This window comes from Erpetoichthys calabaricus, chromosome 3 (assembly GCF_900747795.2).
Source record: "Erpetoichthys calabaricus chromosome 3, fErpCal1.3, whole genome shotgun sequence".
Lineage (NCBI taxonomy): Eukaryota > Metazoa > Chordata > Cladistia > Polypteriformes > Polypteridae > Erpetoichthys > Erpetoichthys calabaricus.
The window spans coordinates 74,373,181-74,399,498 of NC_041396.2; the positions used below are offsets into that span (position 1 = coordinate 74,373,181).

General features: G+C 35.5%; 1 protein-coding gene across 3 annotated transcripts in view; it reads left to right on the forward strand.

Annotated features, from left to right (window-relative positions):
* Positions 1 to 26,318, forward strand: part of ahctf1 (AT hook containing transcription factor 1) — a 137,845-nt gene that overhangs the window by 71,962 nt on the left and 39,565 nt on the right. For 2 of the 3 annotated variants that reach the window (XM_028796922.2, XM_028796924.2), the window contains exons 17-21: positions 15,465 to 15,564; positions 16,820 to 16,940; positions 20,314 to 20,370; positions 23,840 to 23,986; positions 24,074 to 24,264. In XM_028796922.2, coding sequence (XP_028652755.1) covers positions 15,465 to 15,564; positions 16,820 to 16,940; positions 20,314 to 20,370; positions 23,840 to 23,986; positions 24,074 to 24,264 — 616 coding nt within the window. The remainder of the gene's footprint in view (positions 1 to 15,464; positions 15,565 to 16,819; positions 16,941 to 20,313; positions 20,371 to 23,839; positions 23,987 to 24,073; positions 24,265 to 26,318) is intronic. The other variant, XM_028796923.2, reaches the window with a different exon arrangement.

Consider the following 26,318-nt stretch of genomic DNA (forward strand, 5'->3'; position numbering starts at 1 on the left):
AACTATTTGCCCCCTTCCTGATTTCTTATTCTTTTGCATGTTTGTCACACAAAATGTTTCTGATCATCAAACACATTTAACCATTAGTCAAATATAACACAAGTAAACACAAAATGCAGTTTTTAAATGATGGTGTTTATTATTTAGGGAGAAAAAAAATCCAAACCTACATGGCCCTGTGTGAAAAAGTAATTGCCCCCTTGTTAAAAAATAACCTAACTGTGGTGTATCACACCTGAGTTCAATTTCCGTAGCCACCCCCAGGCCTGATTACTGCCACACCTGTTTCAATCAAGAAATCACTTAAATAGGAGCTGCCTGACACAGAGAAGTAGACCAAAAGCACCTCAAAAGCTAGACATCATGCCAAGATCCAAAGAAATTCAGGAACAAATGAGAACAGAAGTAATTGAGATCTATGAGTCTGGTAAAGGTTATAAAGCCATTTCTAAAGCTTTGGGACTCCAGCGAACCACAGTGAGAGCCATTATCCATAAATGGCAAAAACATGGAACAGTGGTGAACCTTCCCAGGAGTGGCCGGCCGACCAAAATTACCCCAAGAGTGCAAAGACGACTCATCCGAGAGGTCACAAAAGACCCCAGGACAACGTCTAAAGAACTGCAGGCCTCACTTGCCTCAATTAAGGTCAGTGTTCACGACTCCACCATAAGAAAGAGACTGGGCAAAAACGGCCTGCATGGCAGATTTCCAAGACGCAAACCACTGTTAAGCAAAAAGAACATTAGGGCTCGTCTCAATTTTGCTAAGAAACATCTCAATGATTGCCAAGACTTTTGGGAAAATACCTTGTGGACTGATGAGTCAAAAGTTGAACTTTTTGGAAGGCAAATGTCCCGTTACATCTGGCATAAAAGGAACACAGCATTTCAGAAAAAGAATATCATACCAACAGTAAAATATGGTGGTGGTAGTGTGATGGTCTGGGGTTGTTTTGCTGCTTCAGGACCTGGAAGGCTTGCTGTGATAGATGGAACCATGAATTCTACTGTCTACCAAAAAATCCTGAAGGAGAATGTCCGGCCATCTGTTCGTCAACTCAAGCTGAAGCGATCTTGGGTGCTGCAACAGGACAATGACCCAAAACACACCAGCAAATCCACCTCTGAATGGCTGAAGAAAAAACAAAATGAAGACTTTGGAGTGGCCTAGTCAAAGTCCTGACCTGAATCCAATTGAGATGCTATGGCATGACCTTAAAAAGGCGGTTCATGCTAGAAAACCCTCAAATAAAGCTGAATTACAACAATTTTGCAAAGATGAGTGGGCCAAAATTCCTCCAGAGCGCTGTAAAAGACTCATTGCAAGTTATCGCAAAGCTTGATTGCAGTTATTGCTGCTAAGGGTGGCCCAACCAGTTATTAGATTCAGGGGGCAATTACTTTTTCACACACGGCCATGTAGGTTTGGATTTTTTTTTCTCCCTAAATAATAAAAACCACCATTTACAAACTGCATTTTGTGTTTACTTGTGTTATATTTGACTAATGGTTAAATGTGTTTGATGATCAGAAACATTTTGTGTGACAAACATGCAAAAGAATAAGAAATCAGGAAGGGGGCAAATAGTTTTTCACACCACTGTATATATGAAGCTGTTTAACCGATTAGGTTTACTTTGGTATATATGTAAGTGTTTGACCGATTAGGTTACTTCTGCCCCGGGCAACGCCGGGTATATACAGCTCGTAGAATCTAAATATTGCACATTGAAATAAATCATTTATTAGCAGATAAACAGCCTTTACCTTTTTCTTTTTTTTTTTTTTTTTTGTATAAACAAAGGCTGCCACTATAAGATATACAGCAGAACAACTGAAATCTTAAAATTACTTCAAACAACACAAGCATAATACTCTACTTCTTAATACTAAGAATAATACTCTCTACTTCTTCTCAACACTCATTGTGGTCTTTACAAATGTCAGACTTCGCTGGTTTCAAACATGAATGCTAACACATGGCTACATTTACTCGGCTTCAGCTAGGTAACATTGTGCACTAGGGCTGACAAATTAGCCAAATATAAAGTTCAGATATTCAAATTAATAATAAGTAAATATTCAAATGTATACTAACTTATGTTTACAATGCTGGGCATAACATTTACATTTGTCCTTGCTTTTGTTATACTTTAATAGTAAAGCCTACAGCAGCCAGAGCAAAAACGAACACCAACTTAAAAAAAAAATAAAATTATCTAATGGTACTCGGGGCAAATGTAAGAGCTATCAGAATCCCAAGCAGCTGCACACTTTAAAAGGAAAAGCATCAGCACCATCATCTTGTTTTCAGTCTGCTACTGATGGCTAGATGCTTAAGTTTAAACTACACAGCCTGTTTGTCACAAAAGTGCAATAATTTTATCTCACACCCCAGTGCTCGTGCTTTGTAAAGATTTAAACTCCTTTTCATGGTTGCTTTTATGGCTTACTGTTCTGACGAGGATCAAGAGAAAAAAATGTCCTGTCAGTTAGTAAGACCACAACAGTGAGGGAATAGTGAATGGTGTAAAAGAGCAGGCAGATCAAAGGCATGCTTGTTGTTTAATTTTGAAGGTGCCAACTGCACAGTGGGCGGTGGCAGGGTATGTTTAATTTCACAATATTCATGAAAAAGGCAGTTTTGTATCTTTAGGATTCGCTGAGAAATGTGTGATCGTCACAGTATCAAGTTAGGATCATACAGTCTGTCTACTTTTTCTCCTTCAGTCTATTCAGATGCAAAATTATATTATGTCACTAAAGAAGTGTTTAGAAAACTCCTGGGTGAGTACTGTTGTGGCAGACCCACCACCCATACCAAATCTTAAGGTGGTCCTTTGCATTTCTGCGGGTAGGCCCTAGTCAGTATGAATTTCAAATTTTATACCTAGTGAATCCTTTTGCACTTTTTTTAACAAAGCACTGATTTCAAAATAAATAAACAGGAGAGATGCCGACACGCTAATCAATGAAGCGGTAGTTTAAAAGAGATGATTTGTAATGAAAGCTTGGTGCCACTTTGAGCACAAAACGAGTTGACATCACCATAGTAGACATTTTGCTCAGACGCCAGCCAACCAAGTTCCTAAACCCCAAGTCCTAGAATTTTGAAATTTGGCGTGGAGATTTGTTTTAGGGTCTATGTAAGAGATAAGAGTAGATTTTGCGAAACTCCTACCTTAAGAAATACTGAAATATGTCAATTTTATTTTGAATTTTCGAAAATTCAATTCACGCTATGACGTCACGGCACCAGGCAGCATTTGACATGTCAAAACATTCTTCCAAATAAAGTTTGACATTCCTTTACCGTGATGGTATATGATGTTGCTGGTTAATGTGCATTGAACTGTTTAAAATACACTTGACTAATATTTTTACATTACAGTACCAGTCAGTGACGTTCTTTATCTTGGCTAAGGGAACAAGCTATATTAACAACTAAAAATGACAAAGCTAAAGAAATCAATAACTGTCTTTTAGCAAAGCTAAATAAATACACATGAGATGACATGTGATTCAATTGACTCAGTAGTAGAGGTTGAATAGGCTGGACACTGTCCTCCAGACATTACCCTGCACAAACCTATTTTGAAGATAGGAGCACCAGTTATTCTTTTGAGAAACTTAAATCCTCATAATCTGTGAATTTTTTAGTTTTATTTGGTGTGCTCCAGAGTGAGTTCACCTCACTCCCTATTCATTCTGAAACCTGGGTGGCGTTACATCTAATGTTGTATACCAAGAAGTATTGTAGATCCTATACTTAGAAGTACAGTATTGTACTGTAGTTCCATGATCAAAATATTCACTCCTTTTTTTGTGATTTTGTGTACAGTGCAGACTAGGTACATAATCAAAAACTGTAATAAAATATATATCAGCTAATTTATTAAAAGAGATCTTTGCAAGCGAAGCCACATATATTAGCCAGTGTATATTAATGAGACAACATTACATTCTTCAGTGCTCTTTTCAAATATATGACACGTGATTTTACTTATGGGTTAATGTTATATGAACATTAATTTGTCTTCAAATGAAAAATGAATGATGCCAATTCAGTCTTTGCAGATTTGTATTTAACAATGAAGTAAGCTGTTTTGGTTTTCCAGCTAACTGCATGTGTTTACGATTACATTTCTTTGTTATCACAGTACATGCATTATTAATAGGAAGATGTGCTTTGTCCTTTAAAACATTGAAACACAAAATGGCTTATGTCATCCCCTGTTTGGAAAAGCCAAATAGCTACTTTGTTTGAATCTTGCCTCAATGTTCTCTTGTTACGGTTGTTGTTAGAACTGCCAGTCCTTCCACAGCCATAGTCCTACATGCATACTTGAGGATGCGTGTGAGGTCCCTCCACGACCCTGAACTGTATAGACATAACAAGGAATGAACGCAAAGCCTCTGTTCATTAGTTGGGACTGTGTAGGACATTATAAAAAGCAATTAATCTTATGTTTTCATCTCCACCTACAAATGCATGACAATACAAATTAAATTATTATACTTTAGGTAATCTGTAACATTATTTTGCTCTTTTTTTTAATAAATAATAAGTATGGTTCCAGCACTTGCACTGTTTAATTCTCCTGCATGAACACAAAAGACTTTCCAGATATGACCTCTGCTGTTTTTCTTTTGGACAGGCATTGATGTGGTGCTGTTGCATCACCACTGTGAGACATTTTCATATGCAGTTTTTTTCTCCTTATGTTTTATTGTGCTTTCTAAAGTAATTTATCGACTTCCAGTCATATATTACTGCTACTACTGTAAAAAAAGCTGTTCCTGGTACATTTTCGGAACTTTGGTTCTAAATTGGTACTGATATATCGGTTCTTATGACAGTCCTACACACATGGACAAGCCTCGCTTTAACAGCAGAATGAATTATTGTGAAATATATAGTAGCTGGTACTATCGTGATTTTACTGGTGTACAAACCGTAGTTGGCTGCTGTTTCAGGTAGTTGCCTTTGGTGCAATCAGTCATTCTCTGTAACCACTCAGAGCTATTGGGCCTGAGAAATTACAGTATAGACAGCAAAGCTTAATTTTGCTCAATTTGTAAACTACATGGAAAATAATTGATTTTGGTCAGAAGAATTTCAGTTTGAGATGATGTTCTTCTTAACACAAGGTACATCTCTTTAATAAAACATAAAAACTTATACTTTATAACCTCAAGAAGAAAGCATTCATTTATGTAATTTTGTTAACTATTGTTAATGTTTACAGAAGACTGCACTATGGTTCTTTTTTGGTTTTTGAATGTGAGATGTCAATTATAATTTTAACCATTATTAAGCATTTTCTTTCAGTCTTTGATGTGTGACCTAGTCTTGCCCAGTTTTCAGCTGTGCTTGTATGTACAAGGTTAAAACTGATCAAAATTGGGTTCAGCAGGGAACCGTAGAGAATACAAAACATCTTGATTTCTGGATCCTGTTTATTAGTAACCTAAAAGGACATGAAATCATGAGGCCACAATAGAAGGGAAATAGGAAAATACAGCAATGTAGATAAGATGAAAAGATCGAGTAGAAGAGAGAGATGGTGAAAGGTAGAAAAGGAGAGATGCCTAAAACATCACAAAATGGAAGATGCACTAAATTGATGGTGTCATCTCAGGGGAAGCATGTCTTTGGCAGAAACTCTCAAGACGCTTTTGAAAAATATACTGCTTCAAAAAGAATAAAGTTATATTTACATAGTTATGTTCTTACTTTTTCTTTTTTTTTTTTTTTTATTTATTTATTAATTTTATTGTAATCATTCCATACAATATAGATTAATTCATAACAAAAAAGAATTAAAGACAAATCAAACCCCACCCTTGAGAAGGAGAGCTTAGCCAAAGGAGAATTGCTTAGGGCTTTTTAATAATAGGGCAAAAATAAACAAAAGAAAGGAAGAAATATATATAGGTAAATAAAATAAAATGGAGAAGGGAAATAAAGCGGTAATAATTATTTCTCTTATTCTAAAATATTATTGATTAGATCCTGCCAGGTTTTGAAAAAATTCTGTACAGATCCTCTGAGAATTTGATTTTTTTCCAATTTCAAATAATATAAAACATTGGTTTCCCACTGACTTATCAGAGGAGAGTTAGGATTCTTCCAATTTAACAAAATAAGTCTGCGTGCCACAAGTGTAGTGAATGCAATCACCGTTTGCTTGTCCTTCTCCACTTCAAGTCCGTCTGGAAGAACACTGAATAGAGCTGTTAATGGGTTAGGAAGGATTGTGACCCTAAGGCTGTCTGAAAGGCACTTAAAAATTTTGGTTCAAAATGATGTTAGTTTGGTGCAGACCCAAAACATGTGACCCAATGAGGCAGGAGCTTGGTTGCAGCGTTCGCAGGTTGGATCTTGCCTTGGAAACATTTTGGACAGTTTTAAGCAAGACAGATGGGCTCGATATATAATTTTTAGTTGAATAATTCTATGCTTTGCACATATGAAGCTCGAGTGAATTCTCTGCATTGCTACCTTCCACTCCTTTTCTGATATATTGATTAAGAGATCTTTTTCCCAATGTCCTCTTGGGTCTTTGAAAGGTAGGGACTCTTTATATAATGCGGAAATGGTGTTTAATTCCTCGATTTTGAGCAGTATTTTTTCCAGCATGGTGGAGGGTACGAGTTGGGGAAAATTGGGCAGTTTCTGTTTAACAAAGTTTCTAATTTGAAGATAGTGAAAAATCTGTAGCTGGGAGGTTGAATTTGGAACGTAATTGTTCAAAAGATGCAAATATGTTCTCTATATAAAGATCTCTGAGCATTTTAATCCCAAATCTTATCCAGGTATTAAAAATTGGATATGTTTGCGAGGGTTGAAAGAGGTGGTTCTCTTACAGAGGTGCCACGGATAAAAGATTTTCCATCTTAAAATGCTTTCTAAGTTGGTTCCATATTCTGAGTGAGTCAAGCACAATTGGGTTATTAGTATATTTGCGATAACTTGCATTTATTGGAGCGCAGAGCAGGGAGTATAAAGAAGTACTACAGGATTTTACTTCTGAAGCCTGTGTGTGTTCGTTTTTTTGTGTCCAGGTTTTTATGGCTTGTATGTTTGCTTCTCAGTAATAAAACTGAAAATTAGGTAAAGCCATGCCACCTTCTGCCTGAGGTCTTTGTAGGGTCGCTCTTCGGATACGTGGGTGTTTTGAGTTCCAAAAATTCAGCGGGTTGGAAAATGGATGGATGGATGGATGAATGAGGTTATTGTTGAATCTAATTGTTTAAAAAACGATTTATTGATATATATTGGAATGTTTTGAAATAAAGAAGTTTAGGAAAGATATTCATCTTAACAACATTAATTCTTCCGGCTAGAGAGAAATGAAGGGTTGACCATCTATGCAAGTCTTGCTTAATTTTTTCCATGCAGACGGCAAAATTTTGTTGATAAAGAGCTTTATGTTTACTTGTGATATTTACCCCTAGGTAGTGCTGGGCGGTATACCGGTTCATACCGAAAACCGTTTTTTATTTTTTTTATGATATGGATTTTTCTTATACCGCAACACCGGTTTAAATTGCCTAAATGACATTCGGAACGTGGCGCAGCAGGAAACTGTTCAAGTGGGGACCTTTTTCACTGCTACACCGCTAAACATAGATTTGTTGCACTAGGGATCTTTTTCACTGCTACACCACCAAATAGTGGGCGGTAGCATAGGTATGCCGCGCGGTGAAAATGGACAGAGAGCCGAAAAAAAGCAGTCACATCTGTCGCCTGGAGATGCTTTTGTTTTAAAAGGTCAGATGTGTAAATACTGTTTCTATACTACTGGATAATACTGCAAGCCAAGTTGTACTTGTTTTATTTTGTTTTCAATACAGTGTAATGTACCTGGGTACTGTGTAATAGTGTGATGACATTTTAACTTTATTCTCGACATTTACACTTTAATCTTGACGCTTATGACGAGAATATATTCTTTTGACTTTATTCTCGTAATTTGTCATTAAAGTAGAACATCGTAAACTAAACTTCATCATAAAATGAATATTTAATTTACTAGATTTTCTCAAACCCCGTCATAAGTTATATAGCACATTAAATGCTTTGTGTTAAGTGATTAGTTCAGAGATGGACGCAACTCTGAATGGATGGCATAATTAAACATGTATAACGAAGATATTTTTAAAGTGCTGAACACTCCGTGGGCTAAGTTTATAACTAGTTTTAATTTCACAAAGACGTTTATCATGTGGTGATTGGTTATGTGGTGAAAGAAAAAGGAAGGATAGGAACTGAGGTTTTGGTAGCCTACGTCAGATAGAGACAGCATGCATGCAATAAAGATAGCCCGCTCAGAAGAACATGCATTGAATTCTGTGTTCGTGTCTCTGACCAGCAGATCACAAACCCAACATTTACACAATATTTAAGTTAAACCTGTGCGATAACTATTCATACATCCAGTTTTTTGGAGCCTCGTCACACCTGCCATAAAGTTCTCTACACTGAACATACACCTGGGGACCCCTTACTGCGAGGGAGCAGCACTACCGCCTCACTACCGTGCATGTGTAATACCTGCTTTAATGCATTTCATCATGAAAATGATATCAAGTATTTATCTTAGCATTCTAAATTTTCAGAAAGCATGAATATCATGAAGTGAATGGATTCTGTATGGTGATTGCTGTCTTCTCTTAGTGCGGAGGAAGTCAGTTTAAGAAGCGTAGTGATTAACCACTGGGTCGGGGAACGTAACACAAAGCATTTAATGTGCTGCATTAATTTATGACGGGGTAAATTAAGTAATTGATTAAACATTGATTTTAGGAAGAAGTTTAGTTTATGACATTCTACTTTAATTATGAAGTAAACTATGAGAATAAAGTGGAAATGTCGACTTTAATCTCAACATAAATGGCGAGAATAAAGTGGAAATGTTGACTTTGTTCTCGACATATAGTTTGTTTTTTTCTTCCCAGTATAGCTTAGCTTGAAGCAAGGTCCATATTAATGCAGTTTGCCTAAATGATGGTTCAGCTGGTAAAGATGTCATCACCAAGTTGCACTAGTTGTATTTTATTTTAATTTGGTGACTACTGTGTAATGCACCTGGGCTTGAAGTCTTGAAGTAATAGTGCAACTATCAGTAATAATACTATTATTTATTTTATTGTTATTATTTATTAGTTTAAATATTATGCAGTTTATTGATGATAAAGTTGTTTAAAAAGTCACTTTAATGTGTCGGTGGACAGAGATTGTTAACATTAACAGAAAGTGTAGTTGGTTTACAAAAAATATTTACTATTTATTCCTTTTCTAAGACATATTCGGTGCAATACAATTTTTGACAAGCACTTCTGGATATTTTACTAAGTCTAAATGCCTCTTTGTATGGTTGAAAATATATTGTCAAAATTATAGTTTGTTTTTGCAAAATTTGTTCAATAAAAAGGTTCTATATTTTGACTGCATCTGTCATGCAATGTGATGCCTTCTCCATTAGTGCCACCCCCTTGAAAACTATCACTTTATGGGGCAATGCAAAACTGTATTAATACTTGTGTGCACATTAAAATGTTTTTTTTTTTTGTACAATGTACAATACTCTTGACATTGGAATAGGTTATTCTTAGCCAGTAATTGCAGTGGAAAATGTGGTTAACATCCACTCATGCATGGGGAAAAAAATACCGTCGAATACCGTGAAACCGGGATAATTTAGAAAAATACCGTGATATAGAATTTTGGTCATACCGCCCACCCCTACCCCATGGTATTTAAACTGATCTGCTATGGTAAAAGGTAGGGTGTCCAATCTAATATTATATGCTTGTGCATTCACTGGAAAGAGTATACTTTTATTCAGATTAATTCTGAGACCAGATATCTTTTGAAATTCTGTGAGTGCTGTTAAAACCGCAGGCACAGTGTTTTCTGGGTCTGATATATATAAAACCATATCATCTGCATATAGAGAAATTTTCTGTTCCAGTCCTTCTCTGATAATCCCCTTTATCTGATAAGAATTTCGACAGTGAACCGCCAGTGGTTCAATGGCGATGCAAACAGCAGTGGTGACAAGGGACATCCTTGTCTGGTGCCACGTTCTAGCTTAAAGTAGTCTGAACAAATGTTGTTAATACAAACTGAAGCTTCTGGATTGGTATACAGTAGTTTGATCCATGCACAAATATTCGGGCGAAACCCAAATTTCTCCAATGCAGTGAAAAGGTAGTTCCATTCAATCATATCAAATGTTTTTTCTGCGTCTAATGATAGTAATATCTCTGGGGTGCTGGTGAATATATTACATTAAACAGGCGTCGGAGATGGGAAGATAGGTGTCGGCCTTTAATAAATCCAGTTTGATCCTGTGATATTACCGAGGGCAGCACTTTCTCCATCCTTCTAGCTAGAATTTTTGAGAGTATCTTAGCATCATTATTCAGGAGTGAAATTGGTCTATATGATGCACATTGTAACAAGTCCTTATTTTGTTTAGGAAAGACAGTGATTAATGCTTGACGAAATGTTTGAGGTAGTATTTGGTTGTCTCTAGCTTCTGTAAGTGTTGCCAATAAGAGGGGAGCTAGCTGAGTGGAGAATTTCTTATAAAATTCTACAGGGTAACCATCAGGGCCTGCTGATTTCCCGCTTTGAAGTGATTTTATAGCATCTAGTAATTCTGATAGCGTCAGAGGTTTATCCAGTTCCTCAGCACTTAAAGCATCTTTTTGTGGTGTCTGTAATGTATCCAGAAATGCATTAGATTGTGTGTTGTCTTCTTTGAACTCAGTAGAATATAAGGATTTATAATAATCTCTAAATGTGTGCATTATATTTTTATGGTCAATGATTTCTTCTCCATTCGTGTTAGTGATTACTGGTATTGCATTGCGGACTTCTTGTTTGTGAATTTGTTGAGCTAAAAGCTTATTAGCTTTTTCTCCGTGTTCATAGTAATGATGTCTTGACTTATAAATAAGTTGTTCAGTTTCTTTAGTTGTCAAGATGTTGAGTTCTGTATGCAGGGCCTGCCTTTTCCTGTGAAGAGCTTCACTTGGACACCTGGCTTGTTCTTCATCTATTCTAGTAATTTCGCTTCTTAGCTCTGACACTTTCTTGGTTTCTAATTTATTTCTGTGGGAAAGATATGAAATAATCTGTCCTCTTAAGAAGGCCTTTAGAGTTTCCCAGAGTGTTCCTGCAGAAACCTCTCTGGGCGTGTTTGTCTCTAGGAAGAAGCTGATTTGTTTTGGATATAAATTCTGTGCAGTTCTCATCTGCCAATAGAAGAGGGTTAAGACGCCATCTACGAGGTGAGTGTGAGGGGCTTAATGATTTTAGCTCCAAGACTAGAGGGGCATGGTCGGAGATAACAATTGTGTCGTATTTGCACGATTTAATCGTAGGTAGGAAATTATTATCTATAAAAAAAATAATGAATTCTTGAGTAGCTATGATGCACTGGTGAGTAGAATGAATATGTTCTTGAGTTTGGGTTAAGAAACCTCCAGGGGTCTGATAAGTTGTGGTCAGTTAAAAACTGTGTAATTGTCTTTGCAGTGTTAGATGTCGTCCCCCCGTCACAGTAGTCCTGTCTAAGAGTGGATTTAAAACACAATTAAAGTCCCCAGCCATTATAATTTTATGAGTGTTCACATTGGGAATAGAGGCGAATAGATTTTGCATGAATTCCTTATCATCGACATTAGGTGCATAAACATTTATCAAAATCATTTTACATGTTCTTACTTTTTCAAAATAAAAAAAATGTGGCCTTTTGGTGTGTCCCTCAGGATCAAATATTGATCAAAGTATATTGTATCAAAGTGAGGAGTTTCAATAACGTGACAACAGTAGTTTTTATAGACTTAATCTTAAAAATAAAAATGCTTATTTGCTGCAGATGACACTTAACTACTTTTTGTTATGTTATTTGGATTATGGTTTCAAAACAGGTAGTATTGTGAAAAACAACTAATCTTGTTCGCATGTATTTTTGTTTTAGTGTTTTGCTTCTTGATGACTTTCAGGTCAGTTATGTTGTTTGTTTCCATTGGAGAAAAAAGTAATTTCCTAAGAGAATACTAATGACCACATACACAGATGCTGTGATACTTATTTACCTATTGATTTTACAATGAGAAAACTGGCATAACTTCTGCAAACTCCACCCTGTGTAGCAGTTGATTGCTTTAAATGTCTAGTCTACAGCTTATATTGGAGCAGTGGCAACAGTATAGTTGGTGATTGATTGCCCTCAGTGGTGAAGGCCATTGGCCAAAAAATCATATACCACCATGCAAAGTGGACAGGCTCAAAATTATGTAAATAATGTAAAATAATAGAAAAATATAATTTTTGCAGTTGTAAACAAAAAGGTCTTTCACAGGAAACTAACAATGAGTTAACAACTTAATCTGTTAACAAAGGAAGATAAACAATTATAACCCCTAAAAGAGCCAGTCTTTTCATTAGAGAAATTGCAAAGAAGGCCTTTTTATGTAACTGAGAATAACATTAGCTTTCAGTTTTTGATAACCTTAACCTCTTTTAAATCTCTGGCATTTTTATCTTGTACCTACACTGTGTGCACAATTATTAGGCAAGTTGTATTTTTGAGATTAATTTTAATATGAAACAAATACAGTGCCATCAGTCAATCCAAAATGTTAATAAACCTGAATGTTATGCAAAGGAAATGAGTGTGAACATTATCCGGGGAATACACGTGTGTGCACAATTATTAGGCAACTATTAGTGTGCAGAATTATTGTGCAACTAAATCAAAAACTTACATTTTCCCAATCTCCCTTGTTTATTTTCATCTGTTAAAGTAAGAATAATGAACAAATAACACATAATTTCCAAAAAAACATTTCTGGCATAAAAAAAAATCGGTGACCAATATAGCCACCCTTCTTTTCAATAACAGCAATAAGCCTTCCATTCATGGAATCTGTTAGTTTCTTGATCTGTTGCCGATCAACTTTTTATGCAGCAGCAACCACAGCCTCCCAGACACTGTTCAGAGAGGTGTACTGTTTTCCTTCCCGGTAAATCTCCTGTTTAAGAAGGGCCCAAAAGTTCTCAATAGGGTTTAGGTCAGGTGTGGGGGGGGGGCGGGCTATGTCATTATTCTGTCATCTTTAAGGCCTTTACTGGCTAGCCACGCAGTGGAGTACTTGGATGCATGTAATGGAGTATTGTCCTGCATAAAAATTATGGTCCTCTTGAAAGATGTTGACTTTTTCCTGTACCACTGCTTGAAGAAAGTGTCTTCTAAAAACTGGCAGTGGATTTTGGGAGTTGAATTTGAGTCCATCTTCAACCCGAAAAGGTCCAACTAGGTCATCTTTGATAATACCAGTACCCCACCTCCACCCTGCTGGCGTCTGAGTCCAAGTGGAGCTCTGTGCCCGTTACTGATCCAGCCACGGGCCCATCAAGTGTCACTCTCATCTCATCAGTCCATAAAGCCTTTGAAAAATCTGTCCTCAGATACTAATTGGCCCAGTCTTGACGTTTCAGTTTATGTGTCTTGTTCAGTGGTGGTCGGGTTTCAGCTTTCCTTACCTTGGCCATGTCTCTGAGTACTGAACACCTTGTACTTCTATGCACTACAGGTAGGTTGCAGTTCTGGAATATGACAGCACTAGAGGATAACAAGTTCCTGGTTGCTTCATGTTTGATTCTTCTCAAATCTGTGGCAGTTAATTTGTGTCTTTTTTTTCTCAACACGTTTCTTACAACCCTGTTGACTATTTGCAACAAAACACTTGATGGTTCTATGATCACGCCCCATCCCTCTGAAAGACTTTTTGCCATTTTTGACTTTTCATAGTCAGTTAAATCTCTTTTTGGGCCCATTTTGCCTAGGAAAAAGAAGCTGCCTAATAATTATGCACACCTTGATATAGGGTGTTGGTCTCCTTAGGCCACACACTCCCTCATTACACAAATACATATCACCTGATATTCTTAAATCAAATAAGCATTCAAGTTTATACAGCTTGGAGATGGATATGGTCAAAATACTCACTTGCCTAATAATTGTGCACACAGTGTATATACCTTTTCAACTTATTCTATGGACTTAAGTTGCTTTTAAGTATTGATAAAAAGCTGATGAAATGGGCCTGTTGTAAAACTTTTAGTAGTGTATTAAATAAAATGATAGTAAGACACATGCTAGATAGGGTGTTAAAGTGCATTTTAAAATACCGTATGTACTTACGTATAAGTCGGGTCTTGAAACCCGAAAAATCAATCATAAAATCAGACCCTGACTTACACACCCATTCAGAAATGTGACACTTAAATTTTTTATTTTTTTACATCTTCTTGCCTCCTCCAATCTCGCATCAGTTTTTCAGACGCATCGAATTTTGTTGCAGCAGCGCAGTTGCCAATTTCTTTCGCTACTTCAACGAAGTTTAATTTAAAACCAGCTTCATATTTTCTTCTGATCGAATGCTCCATCATAGATACGGGATGCTCTTACAATAAAGGTGAATGAGGGTGTCAGATACAAAAAACAAATCCGTGCAAACGTTGCTTCGGAATAGTTTGGCTATTACCGTATGGTCACATAGGCACAATACATAGAAAAAAAAGGCAGTATGCTCCGAGGTTACTCCCACAGGTGGGTGTTAGCATATCATAATCTCTTGGACGAATATTGTGAGTTTTCCACATTCGACTTATACGACCGACATTCTAAAATACCAGAAATTATACAGTAAAATCAAGTCCCAACTTATCCGTGAGTATATACAGTATATGAAAAACACACATGCAATATTACTTGTATCTGCATACACATAGGGGTAAATCTAAGTTTAGTCCTGTTCATACTTCAAGGGGCTGAAGCATATGACAGAAGAACTTCACTGGTTGAAAATAGACCAGGGTAAAGTTGCCAGTTTGTCACATGGCCCATTCAATTAAGGCCAACTTTACAACCCTGCTGATGCTCTGGTAGTACAGCATGATAATGTCTACCAGGCATGAATAACACTTCAAAGAGTATTGTACTGAATGTGGTCATACAAGCAACTGTTTCTCTAGTAGTGTGAGTACCACCTATTGACAGCAGTGTTGTAACTTTCATCATACTGTGTATCACCATGGGATGCTCCACTGACCTTGGGACTTAATCATAACATCATCTGTCCTCTGTCTTTACCAGCTTGCATTTCACTATTCCTAACAGGACTTTTTTCTGCATGTTCTTTATTTATTTGTGTGTATATGGGTATTTATAAGTGTGGCTGTATGTTTAAAGAATGTATATATTAGAAATACACAAAGTAAAATTTTTAGAAATACTATATTGGGTTAGAGAATGTTTATTTTTAAGCTGGCATTCTAGGTGCTTCTTCTGAAATATTGCTGAAATTGTTATTTTTTCTAGATAAAAGTTAGTGTGTAGTTAGACATGGATTTTTACAAAATCATTTTTTTTTTAGCAGATGGGGATATACTACAATTGTCCAGGCCTTTCTACAACTACCCTTTAATAAATGATTACTATGGAAGTCGTCGGCAAAAACTCAAAAGACTTTCAAGGTAAAACTGGTGTTACCTTTTTAAAACGTGTTTTAACATTACTATTCCTTTTTTGTTAAAATCGACATCAGTACATGTTTACAGTAAATAGAAGTCCTTTGAGTTGGACATAAATGTACCAGAGGTTAGACCCTAATTGTTAGAGGTGCTTTGTTGGCTTACACATTGATGGGCCTGCTATTTTTGCCTAACTATTTAAGAAGGTTCATACCCATTTTCATACTAACACCAAACAGAATACCACTGCAGTATGAGTTATTCAAAGTGCAAACTTTAAATTTCCTATCATGTTGATGTCTCATTTTTCTCAGAAGAATCCAAACTGTCACACTACATTGCAGTAGGAATGAGATGTATGATTAAAAATGATAATTCAACAAACTATTCAAAGTCTTCTGATTGTGGTAATCATTTGTAACCACAACACATGGTAGTATTTAAACTTAAACACATTCAGGAGTTTTCATGTTTCAGGCCATTTTTAATTTTTTTTTCTTAGTGTGTTCTTGAGTAGCTCAGAATCTCATTCACTTATCTAGTAAATGAAACAGCAAAATTGAGTATTCACAACACTTGGAATTATTGAAGCAAATGTGGCCTTTTTGGGGTTTTTTTGTTTTGTTTTTCTAGTTATGTATGAAAATGAAATGTCATGCTTAAAAATATTTTAAGTGAATATTTTAAGAAAAAAGAGTGGCCTGTTTTGAAATTTTGTTGCAACTCCATCAAAACCCTTTTTTCTTTCATATTTTCGATGCCTTTGTGAAATACAAAATGGCAAGGTTACTTGCCATCAGAAAGTTAGATCCAGGTTTCTCTTGTGATGATGTAGCATTAAGTCCAATTAAGCTATGCAGTTAAATATACAATGTGTATCCAGTTGAGTCTGTAAGAAAGTAAGTCAGAGCTGGAAAGCTTTGTATTTTCATAATTAAGCAAAAGAGCTTATTTAAAATGCCAAATTTCCCCCTGAAGACAACTCTCTCTCTCTCTCTCTCTCATATGTTAAATATTTTACATAAGGTATTTTTTATAATTCAAGCAAGTATGATATACTTAAGCATTTCACTCATACTTTTATTACTTTGCACTGTGATTTTTATTTGTAATAATTCAAATGCTAGTCAGTAAATTATAGAATACTGTTTTGCCCTGTCTTTTGGTATTTTAGATTCTAGAACCTCCTTAGACCATGAAAATCACATTTTTTAATTCATTAACCACTTTAAATCTAAGTTGTTTCTGTACCTTTCAGAGGTAAATGGAATTCAGATTGTCTTATGATTGATGGCTTGGTGTCTCAATTTGGGGATCGTGTCGTGAAACTCTGGAAGCGTGATGGTGGAACAGAAAAATATCCTCCTCCCACTCTTCATGTAAGGATTTGTTTTCTAGTTTATGGACAAATATTCCCAGGGTTTACTCTTTCAGGACTGTTTAAGATTATATTTTATGTTTATAGTATCTGGACTGTATTGTCAATAGATTTCTCTACTTTAATCCTTATATGCTGCTGCCTGGGGGCTTGTTTTGTTTTGGACTTGCTCTCTCTCTAGGTATGTTAGAGGACTGGGACTTCATAAAGTGTGATCTAGGCTCTTGAAGGGAGGAAAAATGGGGGATTGGTGGGGGAGAAAGAGAGCAAGCTACTTCTAATCTATCCTTTTAATCTTTGCAATTGTTAGTGCTAACATAACAATAGGCTTCATGGTATCTTATGTAATAATGTATTATCTTAAATTAAGACTACAAAATGTCAACAAAAGTTCAGAAGCAATGTCTCCATGACCAAACAATTAACTTTGTGAACTGGAATGTTAAAGGTCTCAATCAAGAATTAAAGAGAAAGAAAGCGTTCTCTCACCTAACAGGTCTAAATGCTAAAATAGTATTTTTATAAGAGACCCACTTATTAAGCAAGGATCAGTTGTGGTTGCATAGAGATTGGTCTGGCCACATATTCCACTCCACCTATACAAAGAAACTAGAGGTGTGGCCATTCTTTTAAAAAAGAACAATTTCATTTGTAATATCAGATGTAGTATCTGATTCTGAAGGGCAATATGTGATTGTTATGGATAATTTATTTAACTGTAAAGTGATTTTGGTAAATATCTATGCACCCAATTTGGATGATAGGGACCTCATCCAAAACGTATTTGCATCCATTCCTAATGTGAACACTCATAAAATTATAATGGCTGGTGACTTTGTGTTTTAAATTCAGACCTAGATGGATCTCCTGCCACAGGGGCAATAACATCTAACACTGCAAAAACAATTATACAGTTTGTAATTGATCACAACTTATCAGTCCCCTGGAGATATCTAAGCCCAAACTCAAGAGCATATTCCTTCTTCTCACCAGTTACTGAAAAATTGATTAGATAACAATTTCTTTCCCACGATTAAATCTTGCAAGAACTACACTATTGTTATTTCCAACCATGCCCCTTTGATCATGGAGCTGAAATCATTATGCCCCACATACTCATCTCGCAGGTGGCACTTTTATTATCAGACAAGAACTGTACTGAACTGTATTATATCCAAGCAAATAGATTTTTTTTTTTGGGAGACAAATATTATACATCCTCAGAGGTCACTGCAGGAGTACTGTGGGAAACTGTGAAAGCTTTCTTAAGAGGACTAATCATTTCATATCTTTCCCACAAAAATAAGAGTCCAGGACGGCATCAGAGCTAATTAGTGAAATTACCAGAACAGATCAAGAACATGCCAGGTGTCCAAATGAGGCACTTTATAATGAAAGACAGACTTTGCATTCAGAACTCAACCTCTTGACAAGAAAAGAAACAGAATAACTAATTTTTAAAACACAACATCATTACTGTGAACACGGAGAGAAGGCTAATAAGATCTTACCTCAGCAAGTCCAAAAAGGAGGAAGTTCACAATGCAATACCAGTAATTACCAACACAGACAGATAGAGACAAGATCATTGACCATAAAAATATAATGCACACTTTTAGAGAGTACTATAAGTCCTTATATTCTACTCAATTTAAAGAAGACAAGACACAACCTAATGTGTTTTTGGATGCATTATAGATACCACAACTAGATACTCTCGGTGCAGAGGAATTGGATAAACCTCTGGCACTCTCAGAATTACTACTTTCTTCCCATTCCAGTAACTTCGTCTGCTTCCAATCTTGGAATCAAAATGGATATGGTCCTGAAAATGGATGCTCAAGTCAACAGCACAGTAAAATCCTGCTTTTTCCATCTCAGGCGAATTGCCAAACTCAAACCAATTCTGCCTTACCACCTCCTGGAATCAGTAATCCATGCATTCATTACGTCCCGGCTCGACTATTCTAATTCCTGCCTAATTGGTATTAGTAAAGCCACTCTTTCTAGACTCCAATTGGTTCAAAATGCGGCTGCAAGGCTTTTAACTGGAAGCAGCAAATGCCAACACATTACACCGATTTTAAAAACCCTACACTGGCTGCCGGTTAGCTTCAGAATTGATTTTAAGATACTCCTCTTAACCTATAAGGCACTAAATGGTCTAGCCCCTGCCTACTTGAGTGTCTTGCTCCATCGTCACAATCCCCCTCGTGTTCTTAGATCCGCAGATCAGCTGCTCCTAACCGTTCCCAAGGTACGTTTTAAAGTTCGTGGTGAAAGGGCTTTTTCCGTCTGTGCACCTAGGCTCTGGAACTCCTTACCTTTAGTGGTTAGGCAAGCCGCTTCAGTCGCCACATTCAAATCACACCTAAAAACGCACTTCTTCACATTGGCTTTTAATTCTTAACCTGTCTTATTTCCACTTGCTTTTTGCTATTTCTCTGTTTTATTGGGTCCCCTGACCTGTTTTTAGTGTCTCTGTTTTAATTCTCTCTTAATGTTTGTTTTTAATATTTTGCTTTTAGTCTTGCTTGTTTTAACTGTACAGCGCTTCGGTCAGTTGTAATGCTGTGTTTTTAAGCACTTAACAAATAAAAATGGTATGGTACTAGATGCTATAAACTCACTTCAGTTTATGGACAAATATGCATTTCACCTTTGTTCTGTTAATTTTGTTTCAGAGATCCATTTTTTTATGCATGAAATAGTTTGTTTATATTCCCTATCCTTTGGTCACAATAATAATGCTTTTACACTGTGACAAATTCCAAAGTTTTTTTTTTCTGCCATTTTAATAATAATATTATACTTTAATTTTTGATTATTTTACTTAGGAATTTTCCGATCAGGTTTTTTAAGGCCAATACCGATCACTTATTTCATGTTCCTTGATTGTTCGATTCTGATACCTATTCAGATTTTTCTTTTTTCTTCTTGATCTCTTTAAAAAACTTTACACTAATCTCCTGAATAACCAGACAAATAGAAGTTTTATCTCCTATATTAAAATGTATTTTTATAACTAAACTGTAGACCACTGGTCTTAACTGAACATTTTTTATTAACAAAATTACATTCTGTAGGCTTATTATTCAGTGATCATAAAATACTAAAATAAATAAAATTACAAAAATATTCATCCATAATACATATGGCTTGAACAATAAAATGATTCTCATAGATCGTTTAGAGCATCCTTAATTTTGCAATTTTGCTGTTGTACTTCATTGAATTTCCAGCACTATTATTTTAAAATTCATTTTCTAATTTGTAGAATTAAATAATACCTAAACATTTGTAGGACTATTGTGTTTGTCCCATTCTCTCATTATTGAATTAATTTCTTTATTTGTTTTTGTTTTTCCCCGAAGGCACTGCTGGATATTTATCTTCTGGAAAATGTCGATGAATCAGCAAAACATGCAATTGTATCCTTCAATATTAATATTGGTTCTTTTATACTTTTCTCAATGTAAATTGTTTACTATGCGAGTAGTGCTATTAATATACAACACAAGCAAATTCCAAGTACTTAAAAGGAATTTTTTTTTTTTTTTTAAATATAAAGCGTGCAGGTACAATAAACCAGGTGCAGTAAGATCAGCATAGTAGCATTTTCTCAAAAACTGACCTTTGTACAGCTTGCCATCAGTTTTCAGTTTAAATGCATGTCCTTTGTGAGCTTAATGCTGTTTCAAAGCTGTGGGGTTTTGAGCATGGCTTTTAAGCAAGCATTAACAAAAAGAAAGCATATTTGTTTAAATGTATGAGAAACCAAATTTAAAAAATCAAGTTGTTTAAATCATCACATCTGCATCATAGTCTTTTGTCTAAATCTAAGAGTTTCTTTATGAGACAGAAATAAGACTATGAATGACCATGTTTGTCTTTGTAGGTTCTGTTGTGAACCAAGCTGATTATAGTAGATATTAGATTTTATCATAATTTATAAATAGTAATGTACCATGTTAGCCTTTTATAGATGCAATGAGAAGTGATGTACCTTGCTTGAAGAAGGGGCCTGAGCTGCCTCAAGAGCTTGCATTTTGTAATCTATTCAGGCAATAAAAGGTGTCATTATGCTTCACTTCTCATTGCATTCATAATTGCTAAGAAAGCCAATGTGAATTTTACTTCATAGCTTCATTTCAGCAGGGATTTTTATGAGTAAATTACAATGCTGAACAAATTGCATTTTTATCATTATTGGGATAAGTAATTTCTTCAGTGAACCTATCGCTGCATCAAATACAGTGCTGCGATATACTTAAGCTGCAGTTAAATTAGGCATGTAACTAAACTATTAGAGCAGAGTCTTTTTCATGCTGCACACACTCATCGCAAACAGTTACATCATATGTGTAAGAGGTGCAACCGCATCTGATTATGTATCAACTCGTTTATTGGTAAAGGCAACGATGACATGGATATAGACGAGACCGAAAATAATGGCTTAAAAGCAGATTTGCTCCCCAAACAAGCTAGCAAATCTGTTGTATGGCAATACTTTGGCTTTAAATGGGAAGACCATTTACTAACTTGGGTATTTTGTAAATCATGTCGAGCTGAAGTGGCTTATATGAGAAGAAACGCAACAAGCCTGTTCCATCATTTGAAACACAGTCATAAAGCAGTACGAAGAGTGCTGTTCACAAAAATGTGCAAGCAGCGCAGCCAGTCTGAGGATAAAATATGAACTATGTCTGAAGCAGGCATCAATTTCCAAAAGTTTTGAATGTTCATTGCCATATGAGCCCAGTTCCCAATGTCAAAAAGAAATAACATAGCCATTACCCACAACCTGTATAAAGTCATGGTGCTGATAAATACTGAACTCCCTCCTCCAACCCCCCAAAAAAAAGGTCTTGTGTACTTTATCAACAAACTTGATAATAATGGTACAAGATTCTATCCTGTACATGTTTTTTTCCCAACTTACCACCCCAGTTATATATGAGCAGTGTTGCAAACAGGTGCTGGAATAGCTGAGAGACGTGGAATATTTCATATGCATGACTGATCATTGGTCAAGCAGGACAGTAGAACCCTACATAAGCCTGACAATTCACTTCATCAACTATGACTTTGAATTAAAGATTCTGTGTTTACAGACGTTCTACTTCCCTGAAGAACACAGTGGTGAAAATATAGCTATGGGATTATGTGAGGCTTTGGCTATCTGGGAAGGTGGGCTAGTGTGTTTTACTACTGAGAATGCGAAAAATATATCAGATACTGAAGTAAATGACTTGCCCAGACTTAAGTGTTTTGGACACAAACTACACCTTGCCATCAGTGTTTATTTTATTTAAGAAATTTAACTGACTTGTAACAGAGTAGTATGGAGTTAAAATGTTTGCTGTTCTAATACAGTGGGGGAAATAATTATTTTATCCCATGCTGAATTTGTATGTTTGCTCACTTACAAAAAAAATGAAATCTCTCATTTTTGTGGTAGTTTCATTTTAATGGAGAGAAACATAATATCATCCAAAAATCCAGAAAAAACACATCATGTAAAAGTTATAAATGGATTTGCGCGTCATTGAGTGAAATAAGTATTTGATCCCCTACAACCCAGCCAGAATTTTGGCTCCCATAGATTGGCTATGTGCCCATGTAGCACACAGATTGAAATCAATCAGTCTATTACAGATACTGCTGATCTCAACTTGTTACGTGTATAAAGCACACCTATCCACAGAATCAATTTCTTCCATTCTAACCTCTCCTCCACCATGAGCAAGACCAAAGAGCTGTCAAAGGATGTCAGAGACAAGATTGTAGACCTGCGCAAAGGCTGGAATGGGCTACAAGACCATCAGCAAGAATTTTGGTGAGAAGGTGACAACTGTTATTGTGATTATTCAGAAATGGAAAAAATATAAAATGACCATGAATCACCCTCGGTCTGGAGCTCCATGCAAGGTCTTGTCTCATGGGGTGAGCCGAAAAACAGCCCCAAAGCATAAATTCTACCTCTTTGCTTGACTGTGGGTATGATGTTCTTTGGGTCGTACTCAGCATTTCTCTTCCTCCAAACACGGCGGGTTGAGTTGATACCAAAGAGCTCGATTTTGGTTTTGTGGACAATTGCACTCCAAGTCCTACATTAAGTTTTGCTACAGTCTGATTCGATTTTTTAAATAAGAAAAGTAGTGTTATAGGTACAGAATAATTTGCAGCATTATTTTTATAAAGATTTTGCAGCATGAATTGCTTTTTCACACACGTTTTCTTTTTTTTGCAGTATTAGTGTAATTTGTTTTTTAGTAAACATACAGCTAACATTCTCAATTTGTCGTGTGTTTTGGCAGCTTGTACAATTGGTGATACTGCATAGTGTCCAGCCTTAATCTCTGATTTATTGCATTATTTATTGTTATCACATCATTATCAATTTTATCATTCATCATAATTTTATCCCATAACATGCAGTCTTAGTAAGTTAGGACAATGCTTTGTGTATAAAATCTTTATACTGTAATTGAAATACATCAGAATGCTGACTACTTTTGTTGTCTTTATAAAATTGAAACCACCATAACTTTTTCAAATTTTAGCAGTTTCTACTGACATTTGAATAGCTTTCAGACTTTTACATTTTTATTGAACTGAGATATGAATATTGTTTCATTTGTAAATGTAATAATGTAACAATTCAAGTAGTAACAGTTGGCCTAGCAAAATTTATTTTAAGGTAATGGCTGTTTTTTAGTTGTGTTGTATAAAGATTTTGATTTGCATACATAATTGCTTTTAATGATTTACATGTATTAAACATGCATCTTTATAAATATATTTCCTTAAGTGATATGGTTTATATTTTTAGATGCATAGTTATCTTTATTTGTGTATCAGTGCTATGCATTTGTTTAACACCTTAACTTGGTTTAGGTTATATACTTGTTATTGGATATTATGTACTCTTCTCCCAATAAGATGGAATCTTCTGTAGAGTCTTTTCCTACTGCATTTGCCATCCCTATGGGGCTAGTGAAGTTAATACAAGGGTTTTGGCAGCTTGATCACAATGATCATGAGGTATTTAGAAGCTTTTTTTTCTATTTAGTAAACTGTTAATGTATATTTTAATAAAAATTCTAACCATTTTCTGTTTTGTTTACTAAGGATTCTTTGAATCGTATTTTACATCCCTCCACCTGCAAATCAGTGCTGCCCTGGCAACATGAAAGGATTATTCAGGCCCTAATGTGTCAAGAGGAGTACAAAAAAGCTCTTAGATACATACAGCTTGTTAAGCCGCCAATGTCATCTTGTAGTGAAATAAAACTATACATCACAGTGTTACTGTTTAACAGGTAATTATTATTTTTGTGTAATTATTTGGGTGTTGTAATTATGTTGTTTTCTTTAAATAAAATACATTTTAAAAATAACCTAATAAACTCATCCCCATGATGGAATAAATTTTCCATTTAAAATTAAGTACTGTAAATTTTTGCATATAATGCACACTTGTCTACAATGCGCATGCTGATTTAGCCCAAAATTTTAAGATAAAACAGAAATTCATATATAATGTGCAACCTTAACTTTTCAAGATTTTATTAAAATCGCAGTCAATTTTTTAAACAAAATTTTAAATAATAACAATTATAATCATTTGTATTTAAATTAGGTAAATAGATACAGTCATTTTTTTAGCAACACTTAATAATATAATAATAATAAGTAGATAAGTACCCATTTTAATTTAACCTGTGGTAAAAAAAAAAAAAAAAAATTCTACCTATAGGTAATAGCAATATTACCCAAGCAAAAATATGTAACTCAAAATTTGGTATACTAAACTAGAAGAACAGTCGTCATTACTGTTAAAAGTGAGAAGCTCATCTATGTACTGTTGTGTCAATGCTATTATCATTGATACCATCGTACTAAATATTGCCATCATTATCATCTGATGACACCTGTTTATCCTTTAGCAAAACGTCATCCTCACTGCCGTCAAGATTATTAGAAATAGAATGTTTGAGGAAACATTGTTGAACTATAGATGCATCTAATTCATTCCAAGCCGCATGCATCCATTTGGCCAGTTGGGAGAGAGTTGTTTGATGCATATGGCCACCAGCAGAAAATATGTAAGTACTGTCACTTAACCATGGATTCCATTTACGTCAGATAGCATCCTTCATCGGGTTATTGACAGAAACACGTAAAGGTTGTAATAGAAGGATCATGTCGCCTGGAATAATAAGATCAGATTTTATGTTTTTAATTTCCTCCTTATAGAAGACATTCGTTGTATGCGAAGTCAAGCAGCAAGATAAAAGGTTGTTTCCTTCAACACATTTTAACCAATCAGTGGTTAATGCTTCATCCATCATTCCTTTAGAGTGAACACAAATGTGTACACCACTTGGAAATTTTATTCCTCTGGGTAGAGTTTTTCTCTTAAAAATTATGAAAGGCAGCAACTATCCTCCATCTACAGGGCATGCTAACACAATGGTAAAGTGAGACTTCTCGTGTAAAGTTGTATGTATAGACACAGTTTTTGTACCTATTTCGTCTACAGTCCTTCCGTAAGGCATATCAAAAGTCAAAGCTGTCTAATCATCGGTCCTTTCACCTTCCTTACACGAATTCCTTTCTCAGTTTGATAATATACTTTTGGAACTTTAGGAGCTTTTGTTTTGTAGTCATCTGGAAGACATTGTGCGATGGTAGTTCATCTGCCCATCCATAAGACGCTTTAAAATCTTTTTCCATCACAAAAGATTTTTTAAGTTTCAAAGCTTTAAGTCTGATTTCAATGCAGAAAACACAGATTGTCTGCAGCCTCCAATTTGTTACCCAGTCCATTAATTCTTTTTCTAGGTCTGGAAAACTTGATGGGCCCCCATGATTTTTTTTTTTTTGTGTAAGTAGGCAATGCTTGCAACACCTCTTTGTTTGTGCACCATAATCGGATGTTTGACTCAGGAATACAAGTTTTCTGCTGAACTTTCTCCTTGATTTCAATTTAAGGACTTGAAATTATTACCTACTGAAGGGACATGACAACTATCTATCTACTACTAACATTCCATTGATCAAGTCAAATTTACTGAATGTAATGCGGTATAATGCACGTGTGGACTGTGCAATTAGCTGCAGATGATTATTCACATAATAAATTCAAGTACCTACATTCCTGCTGTGCAGGCTTATTGAATATAAATATAAATATATACAGTGGGTACGGGAAGTATTCAGACCCCCTTCAATTTTTCACTCTTTGTCATATTGCAGCCATTTGCTAAAATCATTTAAATTAATTTTTTCCCTCATTAATGTACACACAGCACCCCATATTAACAGACAAAAAAAAGAATTTTTGAAATTGTTGCAGATTTATTAAAAAAGA